The following is a 21,117-nucleotide window of genomic DNA, read 5'->3' on the forward strand; positions in this document are numbered from 1 at the left end:
GCACTTGGAGCAATGAAAACAGAATGAGATGTATCCATGGCAGTGTTTCCCCGACTGTAGTCCAGGCTCTGCGGCCTGCCAAACCTATGAGAACCCCTGCCAGGCCAGAAATGTGTTTTAATAGTCTCAATAAAAAACAACGCAGATGAAATAATGAAAAATAAGGCCACATATCCATTAATTTGGAAATCCATAATCGTTTTAGCACGTCATCAGCACTCTGAGATCAGCACTGCAACACATGGGCTTTTTGAATGACACACAGCTTTCCTGTTGTGTGGTGCTCCACACATGAGGCTTCAGGAGATGTGTTTGTTGTACATGTCAAAATAGCCAATCGGATTGCTTTGAGCAACACACATAAGCCATGTATCTGAGCCGTTTTATTACATCCATGTACAGTATATAATAGGTATAGATTCACTGATGTGTGTGTTTAATTTGTGATTGGAATCCTTCATATGTAGCTAAAGATGAAAGGTTCCATGTCTACATTTGGCTGCTTCACCGTGCTGCTTCAGGTCTCAGCAGTGAGTCTGTAAATGTTTGTGTGTTTGTTTCACGCTGCAGATCACTGTGTATGTGCACCACTCACTCTTATTTCACTCCTGGTCTCTCCTGATGTTATTTTGAGTCATAATTTTACATATAAGACTTTATTCTTAAGACGTTATTCAGTAAGCATGATATCCATTTTGCCATAATGACTCATGTCTAAGTGAGACCGCGTGGTACATAGTTTTATAACGAACTGTCCGGTGTTGTAGCTGGATGTTCTGTAAATAAGCTGAACAAACATGATTTTTCCAGCCTTGACGCCTCCACACTCTGAATTTAACCAGGAGCAACTCCATGTATGTCCATGGTGCTGCTGCTGCTGCCTGTGAGGTTCACTGCCTCTGGATGTGTGTTTTTACATGCACCACAGCTTTTGCCAATCGCCACTGCAGCAATTTGTTTAATCTTTTAGAAATATTAGGGTCTTAGCACATGGGCTGTGACCTTTTCCACTGAAAGAGGTTTGCAAAAGGTAGTGCACCGAAGCATATTGTAAGAATGCCGTTGGCCATTGTGGAGTGGTTAGAGTGCCGAGTGGCTGTTTCTGTTTTTAGATGGTTTGTATGCTAACTTGAAAACAGCTGAGGATGTAAGCACCAAATGCAGCACATCTCATTTTGGGATGAAAAAATGTTTTAGTCGATTATAGTTTCTTGTCTATATTGCAACGTTTGTAAAGAGGTGTCATTTTATTTAAAGTGGCGATTCGTTTTGAAGTTATTAATTCCGACGGGACTCTGTCTCGGCAGAGAGCTGCACAGTGTTTGAAGCTGTGCCAACGGAACGGAGGACGATTCTCGTTTCTTGACTGCAACAAGACAAGAGTCCCAGTTAGTTACTTTAATCTACACAAAAGTGACTCACGATATTTTAATGGCTTTGAGAGGGGCTAAGAAGCAGATTTGTCGCTTCTGAAAAGCAGGGAATCAAAGAACCAACAAGCCAGTGGATCGAAGCATTGCTTCATTGGTTCACACTTCAAAGTGGAGTCGCGCTGCAGAAACGACTGCAGAAACGATTACAGACCCACTGCAGGGTCTGTATCAACGTAGAGGAATGATAATTTTCCTGACACCCTCAAAAACAACGGCTGCTCTGAAAGACTGATAGAGGAATCATTAAGCACAAAGGCTATTGATATCGGTGGATCGAATCATTTCTTAACGATACTCGAAAAAAAAGTTTCTCGATACCCAACCCCAGAACTGACACTGGCAAAAGTATAAATGTAAATACAATAACCGATAATAAAATGGCAACAGAAAGTGTAGCGTCCCCGGCTGAATGATGGTCACACTCTTTAGCTGATCGTTCATGGTGTTTATTTTCGCGAGCCTTAAGAACATTTGAACACACCGTAAGAGCTATAAAAGACAAAATAAATAAATAAAAATATAAGTATCCTCTTTCACTGCAATGAATCCACCATACCATAGCCCCACAATATTCAGCCAAATGATATTATGTAGTTTTTAACTGTTATATTGTAGAAAAAACACTTTTTAGCCAATTTAACCCAAAGTCAACCTATATTATAAAGATAATTTAAAACACACAAATAAATCTCTGGCATTCAAAATCTATGAAGTGACTCCTTCTTTTTATTTGAGCTAGGCACAAAACGTCACATGAAAAGAAATGACCACAAACACTGTGCCCTTATCAGCCAGGTGTTAATTAAACAATATTACTTTTCTTCCCGTCAGCATCAGCAGGCACATGTTTTCAATACAGATACACTGACGACAAAACTTTTTTTTCGGTGCGGTGCTTTTCAAAATAAAAGCAGCAAATTGTTATAATTGAAGAAATAACCTGGCTTTAAAGAACGCTCAGAAAAATAAATGAATTAACATGAAAACAACACATTTTTAGAAATTGTCTGAAATACAAAAGGTCATTTACACAAAGTGTGACTACACTGAAAATAAATAATAAACAGAAATACAAAACCAGAGACTACAGCATAATGCAATGAAAAATAATGGAACATTATCAGATTACAAAAACACAGAAGGTAAATGAAACAAAACCAGAAACTACAAAATCACTAACAGAGGACCACAATAAACGAATGACAAACAGAAAACAAAACCAGTGATAACAAGAGCATGACAAGAATATAAATACAAATGTTCATATCAAGGAAGCTGAAACGAGTACAAAACTGACACGAGCCCCCAAAGGCAGGATCATGACAGTAGACTGACCAAAGATCTCCATGCAAGGACAGGATGAAACCAAGACAGACTAACAAGCAAATGTAGATTTGTACTTACTGTAATTAGCAAACTAAGGAACAACCTTGGGAACCAAATGAGCAAGAGCATTTTGCAAAACCAGTAATTGAATATGAACTTCCAAAAAAGGAGATTATAATTTTAATTGGGTGCTACAGCGGCATACCAACAAAAACCAGTGAAGTCGTACCTAAGAATAAATACACAGTGCCAGACCTGTGATAAATACACCCAGGTTTCACCAGTCAGAAACAACAATGATCAAATCTAATGGCCCATTCACACGGCACTTAACGAAGGGCAACGAAGCCCAAACGAAAAAAGAAATCTGGACTTTCGTTGACTTTTGTTGGCATCATTTAACCTTTGCTCAGCTTTGTTCCTGAAGCTGGCGCTTCCTCAGGATTTTTAAACTGTCGAAAAATTTGAATGAAGGGCAACAAAAACCTCAATTCGTCCGTATTTCGTTTTGCTGTCGTTCTTAGTTTTTGTAATGTTAGTGTTTAGTTCGACTTCGTTCAACCAGCTAAATGTTTTCATACAGTGCAGAAGCCGTTTCTGAGTGCTGCTGCTGCCGCTGCATTCGTGTACTGTCGGAAATTGCACGGCAAACTCAGTCTGTTTGCTTGGATTTTTTTTTATCTAGGTGAATTTGAAAACAACAAAAAAGTAGTGTAATTTCTGACAGTACTTGAATATAGCGGCGGCGGCGGCTCCTGCATGCGCGTATTATGTCGTCAGACAGTGAGGGTTCTGATGATGAAGGAGATGATCCCTCTTTTGTTCTGGACAAGGAACCAGAGGAGGTGGGTCCACTGACGTGTGCACAGATCTCCAGAGCTTCTGTTTGCAGTTTCTCCAGGACTCACGTGCTATGAGCTCCGTTGCAACGACGAATCCTGGAACTCAGAGATGCACACCCACACTGCTCGAGCAGTGGCTCTAGGCGCATTTCGTTTAAAGCGTCGAGATCAACGTTAGCTCCGGTTTCATTTCATTTCTCTTTCGTCCCTTTTGCACTCTCGATTTGCAGGCTAATCGGTGATAAATCTCTTTCGTCCACCTTTTCTCAACGAATTGTGACTTTTTTACTTTTTCTGCTTCGTTTAGGAATTGTCGTATGCCGTGTGACTGGGCCATAAAGTGAACATACAGTGGATGTTTGCAGCAAACACATAACAGACAGCATTGGTGGAGCTGCACACGTCATCTGCAACTAACCAGCTGAGGGGTCTGACTCTGGGCAGCTTATACATCACAGTGCTGTCACTGACTTCACTGCTGACACTTCTCACCCCACTGCAAATTCACCCTTCAGATTTTACAGTATGCCTTGTCTTTTCATCCACCCACAACTTTAAATGTCATTACTTGTCATGTCACTCTGCCTGCCCTTTCTTTTCTCAGGATGCTTTATTTTCCATGATCTCCCACTCAGATGCACATTTTAATCCATCGATCCTCCAGCCTTTCTTTCATGCTCAGTCTCTTCTTTCTCACTTGGCTGTGTTTTTGGCTCATCATCACTCAGCTCTGGTAATGCTGACAGAAGGACCATATGTGGCTGAGAGCAGAGGATGCTCCTTCACTGTTATTATGGGTTCTTATGGGTTCAAGCATAGCTCAAAGTTCTTGTTCGACAAGGTGGCAACACTTATTCATGGACAACCACCTGTAGTTTGCTCTCCTTTTACAGCACAAGATTTCCTGGATTACTTTGAGAAGAAAATAGATGACATTAGGTTGAACATATCCCAGCATGCCTCAACCCAGCCACTACAACCTACTATTGAGGTGGGCGCCATTACTGAGGTATTACCTAGATTTACAGAATTTGAGAGTATCTCTCTAGGCATGCTGATGAAACTCGTAATGTTAACAAAATGCACAACCTGTTTATATGATCCTATACCAACAAAACTTTTTAAGGACCTGTGGCCCACTCTTGGGTCAACTGTGCTGGAAATTAGTAATCTTTCTTTAACTTCTGGGTCTGTTCCTAAATGTTTCAAATCTGCAGTGAATAAACCATTACTTAAGAAATCTTATCTTGACCCTAGTGTATTGAAATACTATCGGCCAATATCAAATCTATCATTTTGCTCTAAAATTCTGGAAAAAGTGGTGTCACGGCAGCTCATGGACTGTCTTACTGAGAATAATCTCTTTGAGCCACTGCAGTCTGCTTTTAGAAAATATCATTCCACAGAGACGGCTCTCACTAAAGTGGTGAATGGTCTTCTGCTTGCAATAGATTCGGACACCACTACGGTTCTGGTGCTGTTAGATCTCAGTGCTGCATTTGATACAGTGGATCATGATATTCTACTTGATAGGCTGGAAAATCATTTTGGGATTACTGGGAGTGCCTTTGCATGGTTGACGTCATACTTGACCAGTCTTTCTCACTGTGTTCTGTACAGTAACACTACCTCTAACCTTAGTGACATGAAATTTGGGGTTCCACAGGGGTCCGTCTTAGGCCTCCTGCTTTTCTCCCTTTATATAGCACCCCTTGGGCACATATTGCAGCGTTTTGGGATTACCATTCACTGCTATGCTGATGATACTCAGTTATACATGCTGATAACTGCTGGTAATCTCATCCACATAAAATCCTTAGAAGATTGCCTTGCATCAATGAGAAATTGGATGTCTGGAAACTTCCTACTTTTAAACTCTGATAAGACTGAAATGATGGTACTTGGTCCAGTGAGACATCGGCATCAATTTGACCAGTTAATGCTTAGCCTAGGCTCGTGTGTCATACATCACACTGACAAAGTGAGGAACCTTGAAATTGAAATTCAACTCCATGGACATGTCAACTTTCCCACTAGAGGCACCGATATCTTGGACAATGTTTACACCACACACAAGGAAGCCTACAAAGTCTCCTCCCTCCCCCACCTTGGGATCTCCGACCACTCCATTGTTATGCTGATGCCTGCATACAGACAGCTGGTTAAGGTTATGAAACCAGCCAAAAAGGAGATCCGGGTGTGGCCAGAGGGGGCATCAGAAGCGCTCCAAGACTGCTTTTCCACTACTGACTGGAGCATGATCAGACAGGCAGCCACCTACAATAACACCACAGACCTCCAGGAGTACACGAAGACCATCACTGCCTACATGAGGAAGTGCATGGATGACGTCACGTTCTCCAGAGCCATCTCCATTCGGGCCAGTCAGAAACCTTGGCTGACAGGGGAAGTCCACAGGCTCCTGAAGGCTCGACACGCTGCCTTCAGTGCTGGGGACGAGGTGGGTAAAAGGACAGCCAGGGCCAACCTGTCACGGGGGATCAGAGAGGCTAATCCACGAGGATTGCTGGCCGCTTCAAGGACAGCAGAGACTCCAGGAACCTATGGCAGGGTATTCAGACCATCACGGACTATAAGCCCACCCCGCAGACCTGCGACAACACTCCCTCTCTGCTGAATCAGCTGAACGACTTCTTCGCTCACTTTGAGGCAGACAACAACATTCCAGCACAGAAGATCCCTCCGCCTTCTGACGACCAGGTGCTGTCACTATCTTCAGATAGCATGAGGTGAACGCTCAGAAGGATCAACACTAGGAAAGCCCCCGGTCCCAACGATATTCCTGGTCAGGTCCTGAGAGACTGTGCTTACGAGTTCACGGATGTCTTCACGGACATCTTCAACATCTCTCTGAGACAAGCTGTTGTCCCGACGTGCCTCAAAGCCACCACCATCATCCCGGTCCAGAAGAAGTCGTCTCCTTCCTGCTACAATGACTACCGCCCGGTCGCACTCACTCCCATCTTTAAGAAGTGCTTCGAGCGGCTAGTCATGGACCATATCAAATCTGCCCTACCCCCGCACTGGACCCCTACCAGTTTGCATATCGATCCAACCGCTCGATCGATGATACTATCTCCACTGCCGTCCACTCAGTCCTCACTAACCTGGAGACCAAGGACTCACACGTCAGAATGCTGTTCATCGACTTCAGCTCAGCATTCAACACAGTCATCCCCCAGCAGCTCATCAACTAGTCCAGCTGGGACTTACACCTACCTCCCTGTGTAACTGGCTGCTGGACCTTCTGACGGGGAGACCACAGCCAGTTCGGGTCGGCAGCAGCACCTCCAGCACCATCACGCTGAACACAGGGGCCCCCCTCAAGGATGTGTGGTGAGCCCCTCATCTTCACTCTGCTGACCCACGACTGCACACCTACATCCAGCTACAACCTCTTCATCAAGTTTGTAGATGACAGACTGTGGTGGGTGTCATCAACAACAACGATGAGACAAGCTACAGGAGTGAGGTGAGTCGCCTGGCCACGTGGTGCATGGACAGTAATCTCCACCTGAATGTGGAGAAGACAAAGGAGATTGTCGTGGATTTCAGGAGAGAGCCCGCTCAGCATGCTCCATTAACCATCAATGGTGCTGAAGTGGAGCGGATGAGCAGCATAAAGTTCCTGGGTGTACACATCTCCCAAGACCTGTCCTGGAACATCAACACCACATCTCTGTCCAAAAAAGCCCAACAGCGACTCTACTTTCTGCCTTTTATAGGGGTACCATTGAGTGCATCCTGAACAGCAGCATCACTGTGTAGTACGGTGCCTGCACCGTATCGTGTCGCAAGACTCTACAGCACACTGTGAAAGCAGCTGGGAAGATCATCGGTGTCCCTCTCCCCTCTCTGCTGGACATCTACCACACCCAACTCACCTGCAAAGCCACCAGGATCGCAGGTGACCCCACCCACCCAACTCAGTCTTTCAGCCTGCTGCTGTCGGGGAGGAGACTGCAGAGTCTCCGGGATAAAACCAGCAGGCTCAAAGACAGTTTCTTCCACCAGGCAGTCAGGATGCTCACCTCCCTCCCTGCTCTGCTCCCACTCCCCCCCCCGGACACTTCATCACTGACTCTGCCCGCCCACGCACTCACCACCCTCAGGACTGCACACTTCACTTTACATTGCACTATTGTATTTAATGTTATACTGTTTACATTAGCATACGGCCATTGTGCTACTGTATTAACTTATAGTGGTTACATTAGCATACTGCCACTTGCACTTCTGTATTATACTGTTATACTGGTTACATTAGCATACTGCCATTGCACTATTGTATTTAATGTTATACTGTTACATTAGCATACTGCCATTGCACTACAGTATTAACTGTTATACTGCTTACATTAGCATACTGCCATTGCACTATTGTATTTAATGTTATACTGTTTACATTAGCATATGGCCATTGCCATACTGTATTAACTGTTATAGTGGTTACATTAGCATACTGCCACTTGCACTTCTGTATTATACTGTTATACTGGTTACATTAGCATACTGCCATTGCACTATTGTATTTAATGTTATACTGTTTACATTAGCATACTGCCATTGCACTACAGTATTAACTGTTATACTGGTTACATTAGCATACTGCCATTGCACTAGTGTATTATACTGTTATACTGTTACATTAGCATACTGCCATTGCACTACTGTATTATACTGTTATACTGGTTACATTAGCATACTGCCATTGCACTACTGTGTTATACTGTTATACTGGTTACATTAGTATATTGCCATTTGCACTGCAGTATCATACTGTTATACGTACACTACTTACACTGTACACTGTTTATACTGTTTTATATTGTTATTTTTATTTTGGAAATCAGTAGTATTAAGTTAGTGCAGGGGTGGTGGCCAAGTGGTTAATGCGCTTGGTTTCAGTGCAGAAGGTTCTGGGTTCAAATCCCACCCCTGCCACATTTCTCCATGTAATGTGGAGTTGTGCCAGGAAGGGCATCCGGCATAAAACCTGTGCCAATTCAACATGCAGATCCACCTTGGATTTGCTGTGGTGACCCTGAGTGCAAACGAGGGAGCATCCGAAGGGATATATTTACTAGTAGTATTAAGGTATTTTTTTACTTAGCTTAGTAGTAGTTTTTATTCTATACTTTGCACTGAGTCTGAGAGCACTGAAATTTCATCTGTGCTGTATGTCGAGCATGTATAGCATATTTGACAATAAAGTTGACTTTGACTTTGAAATTCTTTTGCTCTCATTTGATGGTTACAAGTGCTGTCTGAGCCTTTTAGTCACACTTGCTTTTCAAAGTGACCCTTCGTCCTTTCTGGTGTTTTTCCTCTTTCTGTATCTTTCTTGATTTGTATTTCTTTCAAACTTTGAATGGACTGAGTTATCACGACTCCAGCTTTCATTTCTGTAATGTGTCTGAGCTGGCATCGTCCCCAAGGTCACCGCAGGTTTTCACTGAGCACTCAGCCTGACTAATTAGTTTTGATTGAATACTGACATATTTAGCATAGTTTTTTCTGATTTGGGGTTGTAATTCAGGATGGCTGGACTATGGCTCGATTATGTTCAGACGCTACAGAATAATTATTAGGGCGTGTCCCCATATCTGAGATGGTAACAATCAATTATATTAATTGTTTGCAAATATTATTTGTTCCTTTAAGGCTCCATAACATAAAAAAATGTTGCCTCACCTTCCTGTGTACTTTGTTTACTATATTTGTATGCTGTAATTTGACATTTTCACATATTCCAAATTAAAAGGTTGGATTTTTTCTTTTTGTGTAGTGTCAAAACGATTGGTTACATTTTGGTTTTCATCAACTTGCTTTTCATTTCGTTTCTGAAATCTGTCTCAGGTTGCTTTACTTTTTTCCTTAATAAAACGTGCTAATCTGTTTTGATAGCCTTGCTGGCCACAGTTTTATTTGTTCACACATAAAACAAATTTTTCTCATGCTCTTACACATATGTAACTTTGAATTCCCTTTGTTTGGCTCTTTTCTCATGGTCACATGACTTCTATCTGTTCTGACAAGCCACAGTAGCAAAAGAAAATTACTTTCTCAAATTTCAATTATTGGCCCTTTTAAAAATGTATTTCTTTTTCTTTCTTTTTTGTACTCCCTTTCAGAACTTGAACCAGAACCCTCGCACTTTGCTGCCCAAGTTTTTCGGCCTGTACTGTGTCCAGTCTGGTGGGAAGAATATCCGTGTGGTGGTGATGAATAACGTCCTTCCCCGTGTTGTTCGCATGCATTTAAAGTATGACCTGAAGGGCTCCACCTACAAGAGACGAGCCTCAAAGAAAGAGAGGGAGAAGGCCAAGCCCACTTTCAAAGACCTTGACTTCATGCAAGACATGCAGGATGGACTGATGCTGGACCAGGACACTTTCAATGCGCTGGTGAAGACCTTACAGAGAGACTGCCTGGTGAGACAGAGGGAGACACAGGCGGAGAGGATGCAGGATGGAGGGAATACATACGTACAGTTCAGACAGCTGTCATTTAGGGATTATTGCAAACATTCTAATCCAGTTACATTTCTTCCGCAAATCCGATTGGTTAATCGTGTGAGATTTCAGACCATATAGTATCGCAGTAGCGGTGGCAAAATATTCAACCGTTTCACTTTTGGATGTATTACTCCGCGCCCTGACCGTTGTTCTGCCGAGATGTCATTCCTGTCTACAGGCTGGCCCTCCGCACAACTGCGCATGCACATGTATGTAGAATATTGTTGGGATGCTAAACTGTCGATTTATGCGAAGAGACACACAAATCGACAGAACATGATTGCAAGCACTGCTATGCAGATGTCATAATGGCGCTATTAGCTGAGAGCGCAAGAAAGTCACGTACCGACGCCGAAATGGGTGAATTTAAGCTATCATACGAAAGTATTGATTTGGATTCTGACACAGAATTACCGTTTCACATTTGATGGATTACTCTGCCCCCTAACCACCATTGGAGTGACGCTGCCTCATGGTAAGGCTCGCCGACCGAATTACCTACAGAAAAATAAACCGTGCAGACAATGGAATTGGATTAGAATGGGAATAACCCTGTTATGTCTGATGATTTGCGGACGTTCATGCTGTTATACGGTCGCAAATATGTGTTTTACTCCTTTTTAAAACTCCTTTTTTAAAAGCTCAATTTGCAACCATATAACCAGCATGAATCGTCAGACACAACAGGGTTATTCCCTAATTATTCATAGGTCCTGTTGAAACAGAGCTGTGACAAAGATGGCAGGATAGAGGTTAGACAAGGTAATTGGAGAGCTTTGTGTGGTCTTTACAGGCTTTACAGTCCACAACAACCTGGTGACAACAGTTTCAAGAGCAGAGGGAAAAGGTTTGAATGCATTGATAGTCTGTGCTTATAAAGTGAAGAAATAATTAAAAGTCACAGAGACATGAATGTCACTGCAGAAACAAGCAAATCTGTCAGCACTTTTTTCTTAATATTTTATTTATAATTTTTTCAAATAATACAAGAAAACACACAAACAAACAAGGCTCAGATGCATGACAGTTACAAATGATTACAGATTCACAATGTCAAAATGATGCAGAAATGGACCCCACATTCTAAAAAAGATGTCCATCGAACTAAAACAGAGTTTCTCCATTTGAATTATGATCATCATTTCACTGACCCAAAGCTGAAATGAAGGAGGAACAGGCGACTTCCAATCTCTCAGTATCAGTCTTTTAGCAACCACCAATCCAAGATCCAGGGATTTTCAAATATTGGCAGGCAGAGATCTCAGAGTCTGCGTGCAACCAAAAATAACCAGTCCAGGTTCCGGTTGAAGGTTCGTTTTATATGCTCGGGAAAACCAGTCAAATATTTTTGACCAAAACACTGTCAGAGAAGAGCAGGACCAGAAAGTGTGAGATAGTGTACCATCAGAAACCGTACACCTGTCACACACTGGAGAAACCGAGGGATAGATTCTGTGCAATTTGGCTTTTGAGTAATGTAACCTGTGAACAATTTTGAACTGGATTAAATTGGTGCCTGCTGTTCAAAGAACAAGTATGAATGTTAGACAGACATGCTCTCCACCTGGAATCAGACAACTCTATACCCAGTTCACCACACCAGGTATCCCTGATTTTTCCAATTGGTGCAACAGTGCGGTCATCAAACAGGTGCACAATTTTTGTAATCAAATGTTTGGAGTCAGAAGGGCTATTAAAAATGTCCAAAAAATCATGCTCGATTGGGAAATTTTTTAAATTTTCAAATTTTGTTTGGGCATAATGCCGGACATGCAGGTACCAAAAAAATTGTGAACTGGACAAAGTATACTTTTCTTTCAGTTGATCAAATGATGCAAATTTACCGTCAATGTATAAATCTTTGACAGACACCAAGCCCTTCTGTCTCCAAACACAAAAAGACTTGTAATGCCAAGGAGGCATAAAACCATGATTAAAACATATAGGAACCTGTACTGATGTTTCTGGTAATGACAAAAAGCTCCTAATTTGGTTTAAAATTCTTACTGACTGCCTTAAGGGAAAAGATAGACTCTTATGAAACTCTGAATTCTCAAACTTTGAAAATAGCATAGCTGGCAGAGAGGAATTGTTCACACAGTTTTATTCCATTTTAACCCACACTGGTGGTGTTGGGGTCTGAGTATCTTGCAGGCCCTGTTGCCAAAAAATCAACGCTCTGACATTAGCAGCCCAGTAGTAGCGTTTAAACACCGGGAGGCCCAGTCCCCCCTCCGTTCTAGGTTTCTGTAAATGTATTTTTGAGATCCTGGCATTTCTGCCATTCCAGATATAAGATAAGGTAATTGAGTCTAACTCTTTAAAGAAGGCAGCAGTAAGGTAGATTGGGAGATTTTGGCATACATATAAAAATCTAGGAAGAGAGACCATTTTTATGGAGTTTATGTGCCCCACCATAGACAGAGGTAGAAGTTTCCAGCATTCAATATTCTGCTTTAAGCCTGATATAAATTCCATAAAATTCAATTTAAATATCAACTTTGGGTCCTTAGGTATAGACAGGCCTAAGTAAGTGAAATAGTTGTCAATTATTTTGAATGGAACCCCTTGCAGAAAACCTGGTGACTACACCTTGGAAAGAGGCATAAACTCACTTTTGGACCAATTTATCATGTAGCCCGATATTTTACCAAAAGATGTAATTAAATTGAGTGCAACCGGAATAGAGTCCTCAGAATTACGCAAATACAGAATTACGTCATCGGCGTACAAGCTGATGCGCGTTTCTATGTCTCCGATCTGAAGTCCCTTCACTTGTGGGCAGTGTTGCCACAGTTACTTTGAAAAAGTAATCCAATTACTGATTACTGATTACTCCTTGAAAAAGTAACTTAGTTACTTTACTGATTACTCAATTGTAAAAGTAACTAAGTTAGATTACTAGTTACTTTTTTAGTTACTTTCCCCAGCTGCCGACAACAACCCACGTCAACATGACAATGATACCTGTTTTGCCAAAACTCACTTTATAGTCACCCTTTCTTGACTTCAATGAAAACAAATACTTGTTTTATAAAAAGTAAAATAAAGACCTCTTTCTTGACCTCATATTTAACTGTTGACAGCACTGTAACAGTAAAACTTGCAATTTCAAACCTACATTGTTTATAAATGTAACTATTAAATTCTAACATTTTTCTAACATTTAAATTCTCTAAACATTTTACTTGTCGAAATTATTATTATTTTAAGCAGTATTAGTAGTTGTAGTAAAAAACGGCTTCAAAACTGGACCTTTAATCTAGGGGTGTTGTGAGGGGGGCACATCCCTCCCCCACGCCTCCATTCCATCTGGATTCGCCCCTGCTTTGGCGTTTGAGCACAAAGAATGGATAACATTTATTTATGCAGAAAACAGGACCAGATTTACAGGTAAGAAAGTTTTATTGCGTTTTCACATCATGTGGTCCTCAGAAAGAGAGTTTAGGTGCATTTGAGTGGAAAACAGTTTAGTTGTTGACGCGTCGCCGAGGATCAGCTGTTTTTAACGTGCAGATACGGAGCGGCTCAGCTCAGAATTCTAAATAAAGGAGGGGAAAAAGTATAAAAATGGCTTTGTAAAGCTCAGTGCAGGTGTGCTGATCACCGCGCTTTAAGAGGTGAGGACGAGTCGAGCAGCTGCAAAAAAAACGCGGATGAAAAGCTCACAGCTCGCTTAAAGTGGGCAGTTCAGTTGAACCCCGACCTCCTGCCCACAGACCAAGTTTAATGCTGCTATCGACCCACAATGAAAAATAATAGTAACGCACAGTGACATGGAGAAGTAACTTTAATCTGATTACTGATTTGGAAAGATTAACGCGTTAGATTACTCGTTACTAAAAAAAGTGGTCAGATTAAAGTAACGCGTTACCGGCATCACTGCTTGTGGGTGGGTTCTTATTGTGTCAGCTAGCGGTTCCAGAGCAATTGCGAAGAGGGCCGGTGACAGCGAACAGCCCTGTTGTACTGAGCGCTGCAAAGAAAACGGGGCCGAACAATCTCCATTTGTCAGTACAGAACACATTGGTTTTGCATAAATCAGTTTCACCCAGGATATAAAAGTCTGACCAAATCCAAACCTGCGTAATGACTATAGCATGTAAGGCCACTCAACCTGGTCGAAGGCTTTGTGTGCGTCAAGGGATAAGATGGAGGCACCTGGAGTGTTACTATAATCAGAGTAAACAGTGTTAAGTAATCGCCTAACATTGGAAAATGAAAATCTGCCTGGAATGAATCCAGTCTGATCGGGATGTATAATCGAAGCCAAATGTCTGTTCAGTCTAATCGACAAGATTTTGCTTATTATTTTACGATCAACATTCTGTAGCGCTATTGGCCTATAGCTTGCAGGGTCAGTTTCATCTCTGCCCTTTTTCAAAATAAGTGAAATGTTAGCTTCATATAAGGTTTTTTGGTAATTCTTCATTATTTTTCGAGTCATGAATCATCCTGAGCAGGAGTGGCGCCAGGATGTCAGAAAATTTCTTGTAAAATTCAGAGCTAAAACCATCAGGACCTGCTGCTTTACCTGACAGGAGTGATTTTATAGCAGCAGTAACCTCTTGTAGAGTAAAGTCAGAGTCAAGGTGCTCCTTAGCGGTGTCACTCAGGCAGGGTAACTGAGAGAGTTAAAAAAGTCATCAAAATTTGATTGTGAAACAACATTTTTGGACGAATAAAGATCACTGTAGAATTCTGCAAAACAATTGTTTGTGTTAACAGGATTGCTTAACATTGTGCCAGCTCTTGATTTTATATTGCGAATTGCTCTGGAAGCTTGTGCACCTTTAAGTTGTTGTGCTAGTAGTTTACCAGACTTGTCTCCTAGCTCGAAGTGAATCTTCCTCAATTTCAAAAGCGTATTTTTCACTTGGTCACTCAAAATTCCGTTGTACTCATATTAAAGTTTAAGTATTTCTTTATAATTATCAGGTGACTTGGTGTTCTGATAAGCTCTTTCCAAACCAGGGAGAGTATTGTTGATTACTGTTAAACGATTATCTCTCTGTCTTTTCAGAGCTGAAGTGTAAGAGTTCACATCCCCCCGTATTACCACCTTTAATGTCTCCCAAAGGGTCGAATCAGACACCTCACCATTATCATTCAGGTCTATAAAATCTTTCAACTTAGATGTCATGTCTTTAACAAATTTATCGTCCCAGAGTAAATTTGAATTAAAATGCCAAGAATATGTCCGTCTGGGAAGAGAGAGATTCAATGATATTGTTAGAGGGCTGTGATCAGAAATTAAAATATTGTGATATCTAGAGCTAGTGATTTGGGAAATAAGATTAGAGCTAGTTAAAAAATAATCAATCCTACTATAAGATTTATGCACGTTTGAGTAAAATGAGTACTCCTTATCTGTTGGGTGCTGGTTCCTCCAGATATCCACTAAGTTTCTCATTTTTAGCAGGTTGTTAAGAAGCCTTACAGAAGCAATTTCCGGTGCCGGCTTTGTAGAGTAACAGTTTAAATCTCCGGCAATTATTAGGTTTGAATCATCCTCGTCAGGCAGCTGATCAAAAACTTTTCTAAAAAAATCAGGCTCATCCGCATTCGGGCCGTATATATTAAGGAATGTTAGTTTGACTGAGTTTATAACACCGGTGACTAGCACAAATCTTCCGAGGGGGTCATTAATAACTGTAGTGGCCTGAAATGGAATATTTTTCCGGAATAATATAGCCACACCACGGGCATGTGATGTGAATGGTGACTGATAAATTTGGGCTATCCAATTACACCTTAAACTATGTTGTGCAGTTTTATTAATATGAGTTTCTTGCAGAAAAACAATATCAGCTGACAAAGACTTTAAATGTCTGAAAGTTTTCCCCTTTTAATCACACTGCCAAGCCCCCTGACGTTCCAGGAAACCAATTGCAGATCTCTGCCTCCTACATGAATGCTATTCTGCACATCCGACATTTGAAAAAAACAATATACAGTAAATAATGATTAGCAACTGCAGTATTACAAAACTTAAAACGAAACTTATGCATCTGAGCCTACGAACACAAACATGACACCGCAACACACCTCCCACTGCACCACGTCACCCGAACAAGATGTGAAGCATCCCCTCATTTTAACTGGAGCTACCGGACAGGTAATAGAACTCACAATTCCCGGTGCTCCCCACGACAAAGCACGCACATTTACTAAATGTCGCTGAACACCACATTTAAAACATTAAACACAGTGCGCCCCCTGAAAGGGTTAATGCTGCGCTCAGTATTATGAGTCAAAGAACGCTATTTAGCATACTAAAACACAGTTCCAAACGAAAAAAAAAAACCCTAAAGATTCAGTGGCGCACTTACCAAAGTATGAATATCACAGCAGTTCTGGATGAAACTTTAAAGCATCACACTCAAAAACTAAAATAATTTAATCTTTTACTGAACCATTGCGTCCTCTCTTCAAACGCACCGCCTCAGCTGCCGCTGGGTCGCTGTAGATCACCGGTGCATCCTCACCGCGCCACTGGACATAGAGCCTGGCTGGGTAGCGCAGAAAGTGTTTGATTCCCCCTTCTCTCAGAGCCTGCATCACGTCTCGGAAAGCGCAGCGCTGGTTCATGACCTCGCTGGTGTAGTCCGGGAAAATGAGGACCTTGTTCCCCTTATACGCCATCGGTTGCGCCCTGGCGAGGCGCATTATCAGCTCTTTCACCTGAAAGTGATGGATCTGAGCCACAATGATGCGCGGCTTGCCACCAGGCGCTGGTTTGGGCTGCAGTGATCGGTGCGCGCGATTTTAGTCTGTGGGAAATGTTGTTTGCCAAGCAGTTCAGGAATAAGGCTAGAGACAAACTCAGTCGGCCGCCCCTCTTCTGAATCTTCTTTAATCCCGACAATCTTAATATTGTGTCTCCGAGAGCGAGCCTCCAGATCTAGCACTTTTGTATGGAGCCCACTAGCATATTTGGTCAAGTGCTCACATTTAGCTCCCAGGGCCTCCACGCGCTCATCAAGCGTCACAATCATCTGCTCTTGATTGTCAATGCAGCTCCGTAACTCTGTTTGCGCAGTGAGCACAGACTGGAACTTTGTTTAAAAAGCGTCAAAACGTTCCCCCAATCTCCCCACAACCGAGTCCGACATCTCTTTGCATATCTCTTTACATATTTCATACATCCGAGCCTTATCATCTGGTGACTTTCCCTCAGCTTTAGCCGCAGTTTCAATGGGGATGCTGTCAGCATTAGCATTAGCATTAGCGATGAATTCATCGATGGTTTTATTTTTGTCCGAGGCAGCTTTTGGCTGAGCCATCTTCAAGTTTAGAAAGTCCAGCCCTTGAGGAAAAGGCACAAGCACAAAATACCCGCTTCTGAGAGCGTTTAGCGTGGCGTAAAAAAGTTTTGTTAAAGTTGTGGTGGAGAGCTCAAGCTAAACACGTCTACATGCCGCGCCTGCGCACTAGCGCCCCAATCTGTCAGCACTTTTGCCACGTACAGAATGCACTGCTGATTGCCAAGTCCAGCATGCCATTGAAAATCTGGAACTCAGCGTTTGTCGCAAACCGACAGCCTTTGACTCCTTACTCGGCTTCTCAAGTGCTGCAATCAGGTCATGCATTGATCCCAACAAAACATAAAAAACTTGCATTACTATGTTGCCTCATTTGAACATAAATATGCATTGAAGAGGAATTTCTTTTTTTTTTAACCTTCACTTTTAATACTCTGTCTGCTTCTTACTCTCTGTGCTGCTATACAATGTTGCTGGAACCTCAATTTCCCTGAGCAAGTCTTCCAAAGGGATCAGTGAAGTTCTGTTTAATCAGATCTAATCTACAACCCCTGGCAATAATTATGGAATCACTGGCCTCGGAGGATGTTCATTCAGTTGTTTAATTTTGTAGAAAAAAAAAGCAGATCACAGACATGACACAAAACTAAAGTAATTTCAGATGGCAACTTTCTGGCTTTAAGAAACACTATAAGAAATCAGAAAAAATAATTGTGGCAGTCAGTAACGGTTACTTTTTAGACCAAGCAGAGGGAAAAAAAATATGGAATCACTCAATTCTGAGGAATAAATTATGGAATCACCCTGTAAATTTTCATCCCCAAAACTAACACCTGCATCAGATCAGATCTGCTCGTTAGTCTGCATCTAAAAGGAGTGATCACACCTTGGAGAGCTGTTGCACCAAGTGGACTGACATGAATCATGGCTCCAACACGAGAGATGTCAGTTGAAACAAATGAGAGGATTATCAAACTCTTAAAAGAGGGTAAATCATCACGCAATGTTGCAAAAGATGTTGGTTGTTCACAGTCAGCTGTGTCTAAACTCTGGACCAAATACAAACAACATGGGAAGGTTGTTAAAGGCAAACATACTGGTAGACCAAGGAAGACATCAAAGCGTCAAGACAGAAAACTTAAAGCAATATGTCTCAAAAATCGAAAATACACAACAAAACAAATGAGGAATGAATGGGAGGAAACTGGACTCGTCTGTGACCGAACTGTAAGAAACCGCCTAAAGGAAATGGGATTTACATACAGAAAAGCTAAACGAAAGGCATCATTAACACCTAAACAGAAAAAAACAAGGTTACAATGGGCTAAGGAAAAGCAATCGTGGACTGTGGATACCTGGATGAAAGTCATATTCAGTGATGAATCTCGAATCTGCATTGGGCAAGGTGATGATGCTGGAACTTTTGTTTGGTGCCGTTCCAATGAGATTTATAAAGATGACTGCCTGAAGAGAACATGTAAATTTCCACAGTCATTGATGATATGGGGCTGCATGTCAGGTAAAGGCACTGGGGAGATGGCTGTCATTATATCATCAATAAATGCACAAGTTTACGTTGATATTTTGGACACTTTTCTTATCCCATCAATTGAAAGGATGTTTGGGGATGATGAAATCATTTCTCAAGATGATCATGCATCTTGCCATAGAGCAAAAACTGTGAAAACATTCCTTGCAAAAAGACACATAGGGTCAATGTCATGGCCTGCAAATAGTCCGGATCTTAATCCAATTGAAGATCTTTGGTGGAAGTTGAAGAAAATGGTCCATGACAAGGCTCCAACCTGCAAAGCTGATCTGGCAACAGCAATCAGAGAAAGTTGGAGCCAGTACTGTTTGTCACTCATTAAGTCCATGCCTCAGAGACTGCAAGCTGTTATAAAAGCCAGAGGTGGTGCAACAAAATACTAGTGATGTGTTGGAGCGTTCTTTTGTTTTTCATGATTCCATAATTTTTTCCTCAGAATTGAGTGATTCCATATTTTTTCCCTCTGCTTGGTCTAAAAAAGTAACCGTTACTGACTGCTACAAATTTTTTTCCTGATTTCTTATAGTGTTTCTTAAAGCCAGAAAGTTGCCATTTGAAATAACTTTAGTTTTGTGTCATGTCTGTGATCTGCTTTTTTTCTACAAAATTAAACAACTGAATGAACATCCTCCGAGGCCGGTGATTCCATATTTTTTGCCAGGGGTTGTAATCTACACTGACTGGAAAACACCAGTAGCCAGTGTTCAAAGTGAACTTCAGCATTTGTGAAAGTACTAGTCATAGTGTCGCTTGGTCTGGTTGATGGTCGTTTACAGAAACGGTCCACACTTTGACAATGATTTAGAACAGTTGTCCTAAGTTTCCCCCATAAAAGGCCAAAAAGGTGCCTGTGTTCAGGGTAACAGCAGACCTCACCAGCTGATGTCACTGACACTTTGTGTTAAGTGCAGAAGTTCCTCAGTGGAATCATTTGCTCATGTAATCAGTAGAAGTGAAAACCTGCATCCTTGCCTACCTTTAAGGAATGAGTTTGTGACTAAGAAAGTCAGCTGGGCATAGGTATGCCAGATTCTTGGATAGTAATACTGCATGCGTGGAGAAGGTAGAAGACTTATGTGATACCAGACTTGATGCCAGTCTGCCCTTCTCTTGTAAATCATCAACTCGTGTTTGTATTGGGGAACATTTTTATTTGATGTGGGTGAGTGTATGTGCATTCTCTCATACACAATACATAAAATATTAATGATTGCAGGTCTGTGTATAACTCAGTAACTGTTTAGCCAAGTGTCTTGACTGTAGCATTTACATCCAAAGTATGATAGATTTGACGCCCACTCTAATGTTGATGCTGCTAAACACTGGATGAAATATTTATTTATTTTTATATGTTATATATATATTTTTTTATTTGTTCAATGCCCGCGATGTAATGATGTAGAACTGCCAGGATCTGATAATTTTGTTTGTGATTCATGACACAGTATTAATATTTTTAATAACATTACAATGCTGTAGTTGCTAAATGTGTTAACACTAATTGTTATGGTGAAAAATGGAAAATGTGCAGTTTCTACAAGCAAGACCACAACTAAATCATGAGACCAGGAATGGTGTTTCATTCAGCCCAGTCTCATTTTTTTTTTTTTTTTTTGCACTCCAGTGATGAAATGAGTCAAATTTTTGTGACAGAGCTTTTTTTTTAACTCACTATTCCTAACCCTACTCCCACCCCCAACCCTAACCTTGACCATAACCTAATCTTACTCTTTCCCCCCACCCTAACCATAACCACCCCCGACCCCCCGTTCACTTTTAATTTCGTGCAGGCATTACGGAATGAATGAGAATGAATTCGTGCTGCCGTGACGAAAATGAGGCACTTTTCGTCACAATATCAGGAAACAATAGATTCATGTATATTTCGTGCTGCTGAAGCATGACTTGCAGTGTGACCAGGTTGGTATCATTATACGTAGGCCTCACCAAATTATCATAGTGCGGTGAAAGTGTCACACAAATGTCTGCATGCAGAATGTAAATGGACTACATTTCTATAGTGCTTCCATGGGTATAGCACTTTATAGTGATGCCTTACATTCACCCATTCACTCACTGATGGTACCCTGACTGATTTTCTGGTCTGAACTGAGGATCCCCAGGTCACGAACCTACCGCATTAACCATCATTCACAGTGGGGA

The 21,117-nt window shown here is 41.6% G+C and overlaps 1 protein-coding gene across 4 annotated transcripts in view; it reads left to right on the plus strand.

Annotated features, from left to right (window-relative positions):
- pip5k1ca (phosphatidylinositol-4-phosphate 5-kinase, type I, gamma a) overlaps positions 1-21,117 on the plus strand; it is a 121,550-nt gene that overhangs the window by 45,793 nt on the left and 54,640 nt on the right. For all 4 annotated transcript variants that reach the window (XM_034180310.1, XM_034180309.1, XM_034180311.1 and 1 more), the window contains one exon: positions 9,757-10,056. In XM_034180310.1, the coding sequence (XP_034036201.1) occupies positions 9,757-10,056 (300 nt within the window). The remainder of the gene's footprint in view (positions 1-9,756; positions 10,057-21,117) is intronic.

The sequence above is a fragment of the Thalassophryne amazonica genome, chromosome 10 (assembly GCF_902500255.1).
Source record: "Thalassophryne amazonica chromosome 10, fThaAma1.1, whole genome shotgun sequence".
NCBI lineage: Eukaryota > Metazoa > Chordata > Actinopteri > Batrachoidiformes > Batrachoididae > Thalassophryne > Thalassophryne amazonica.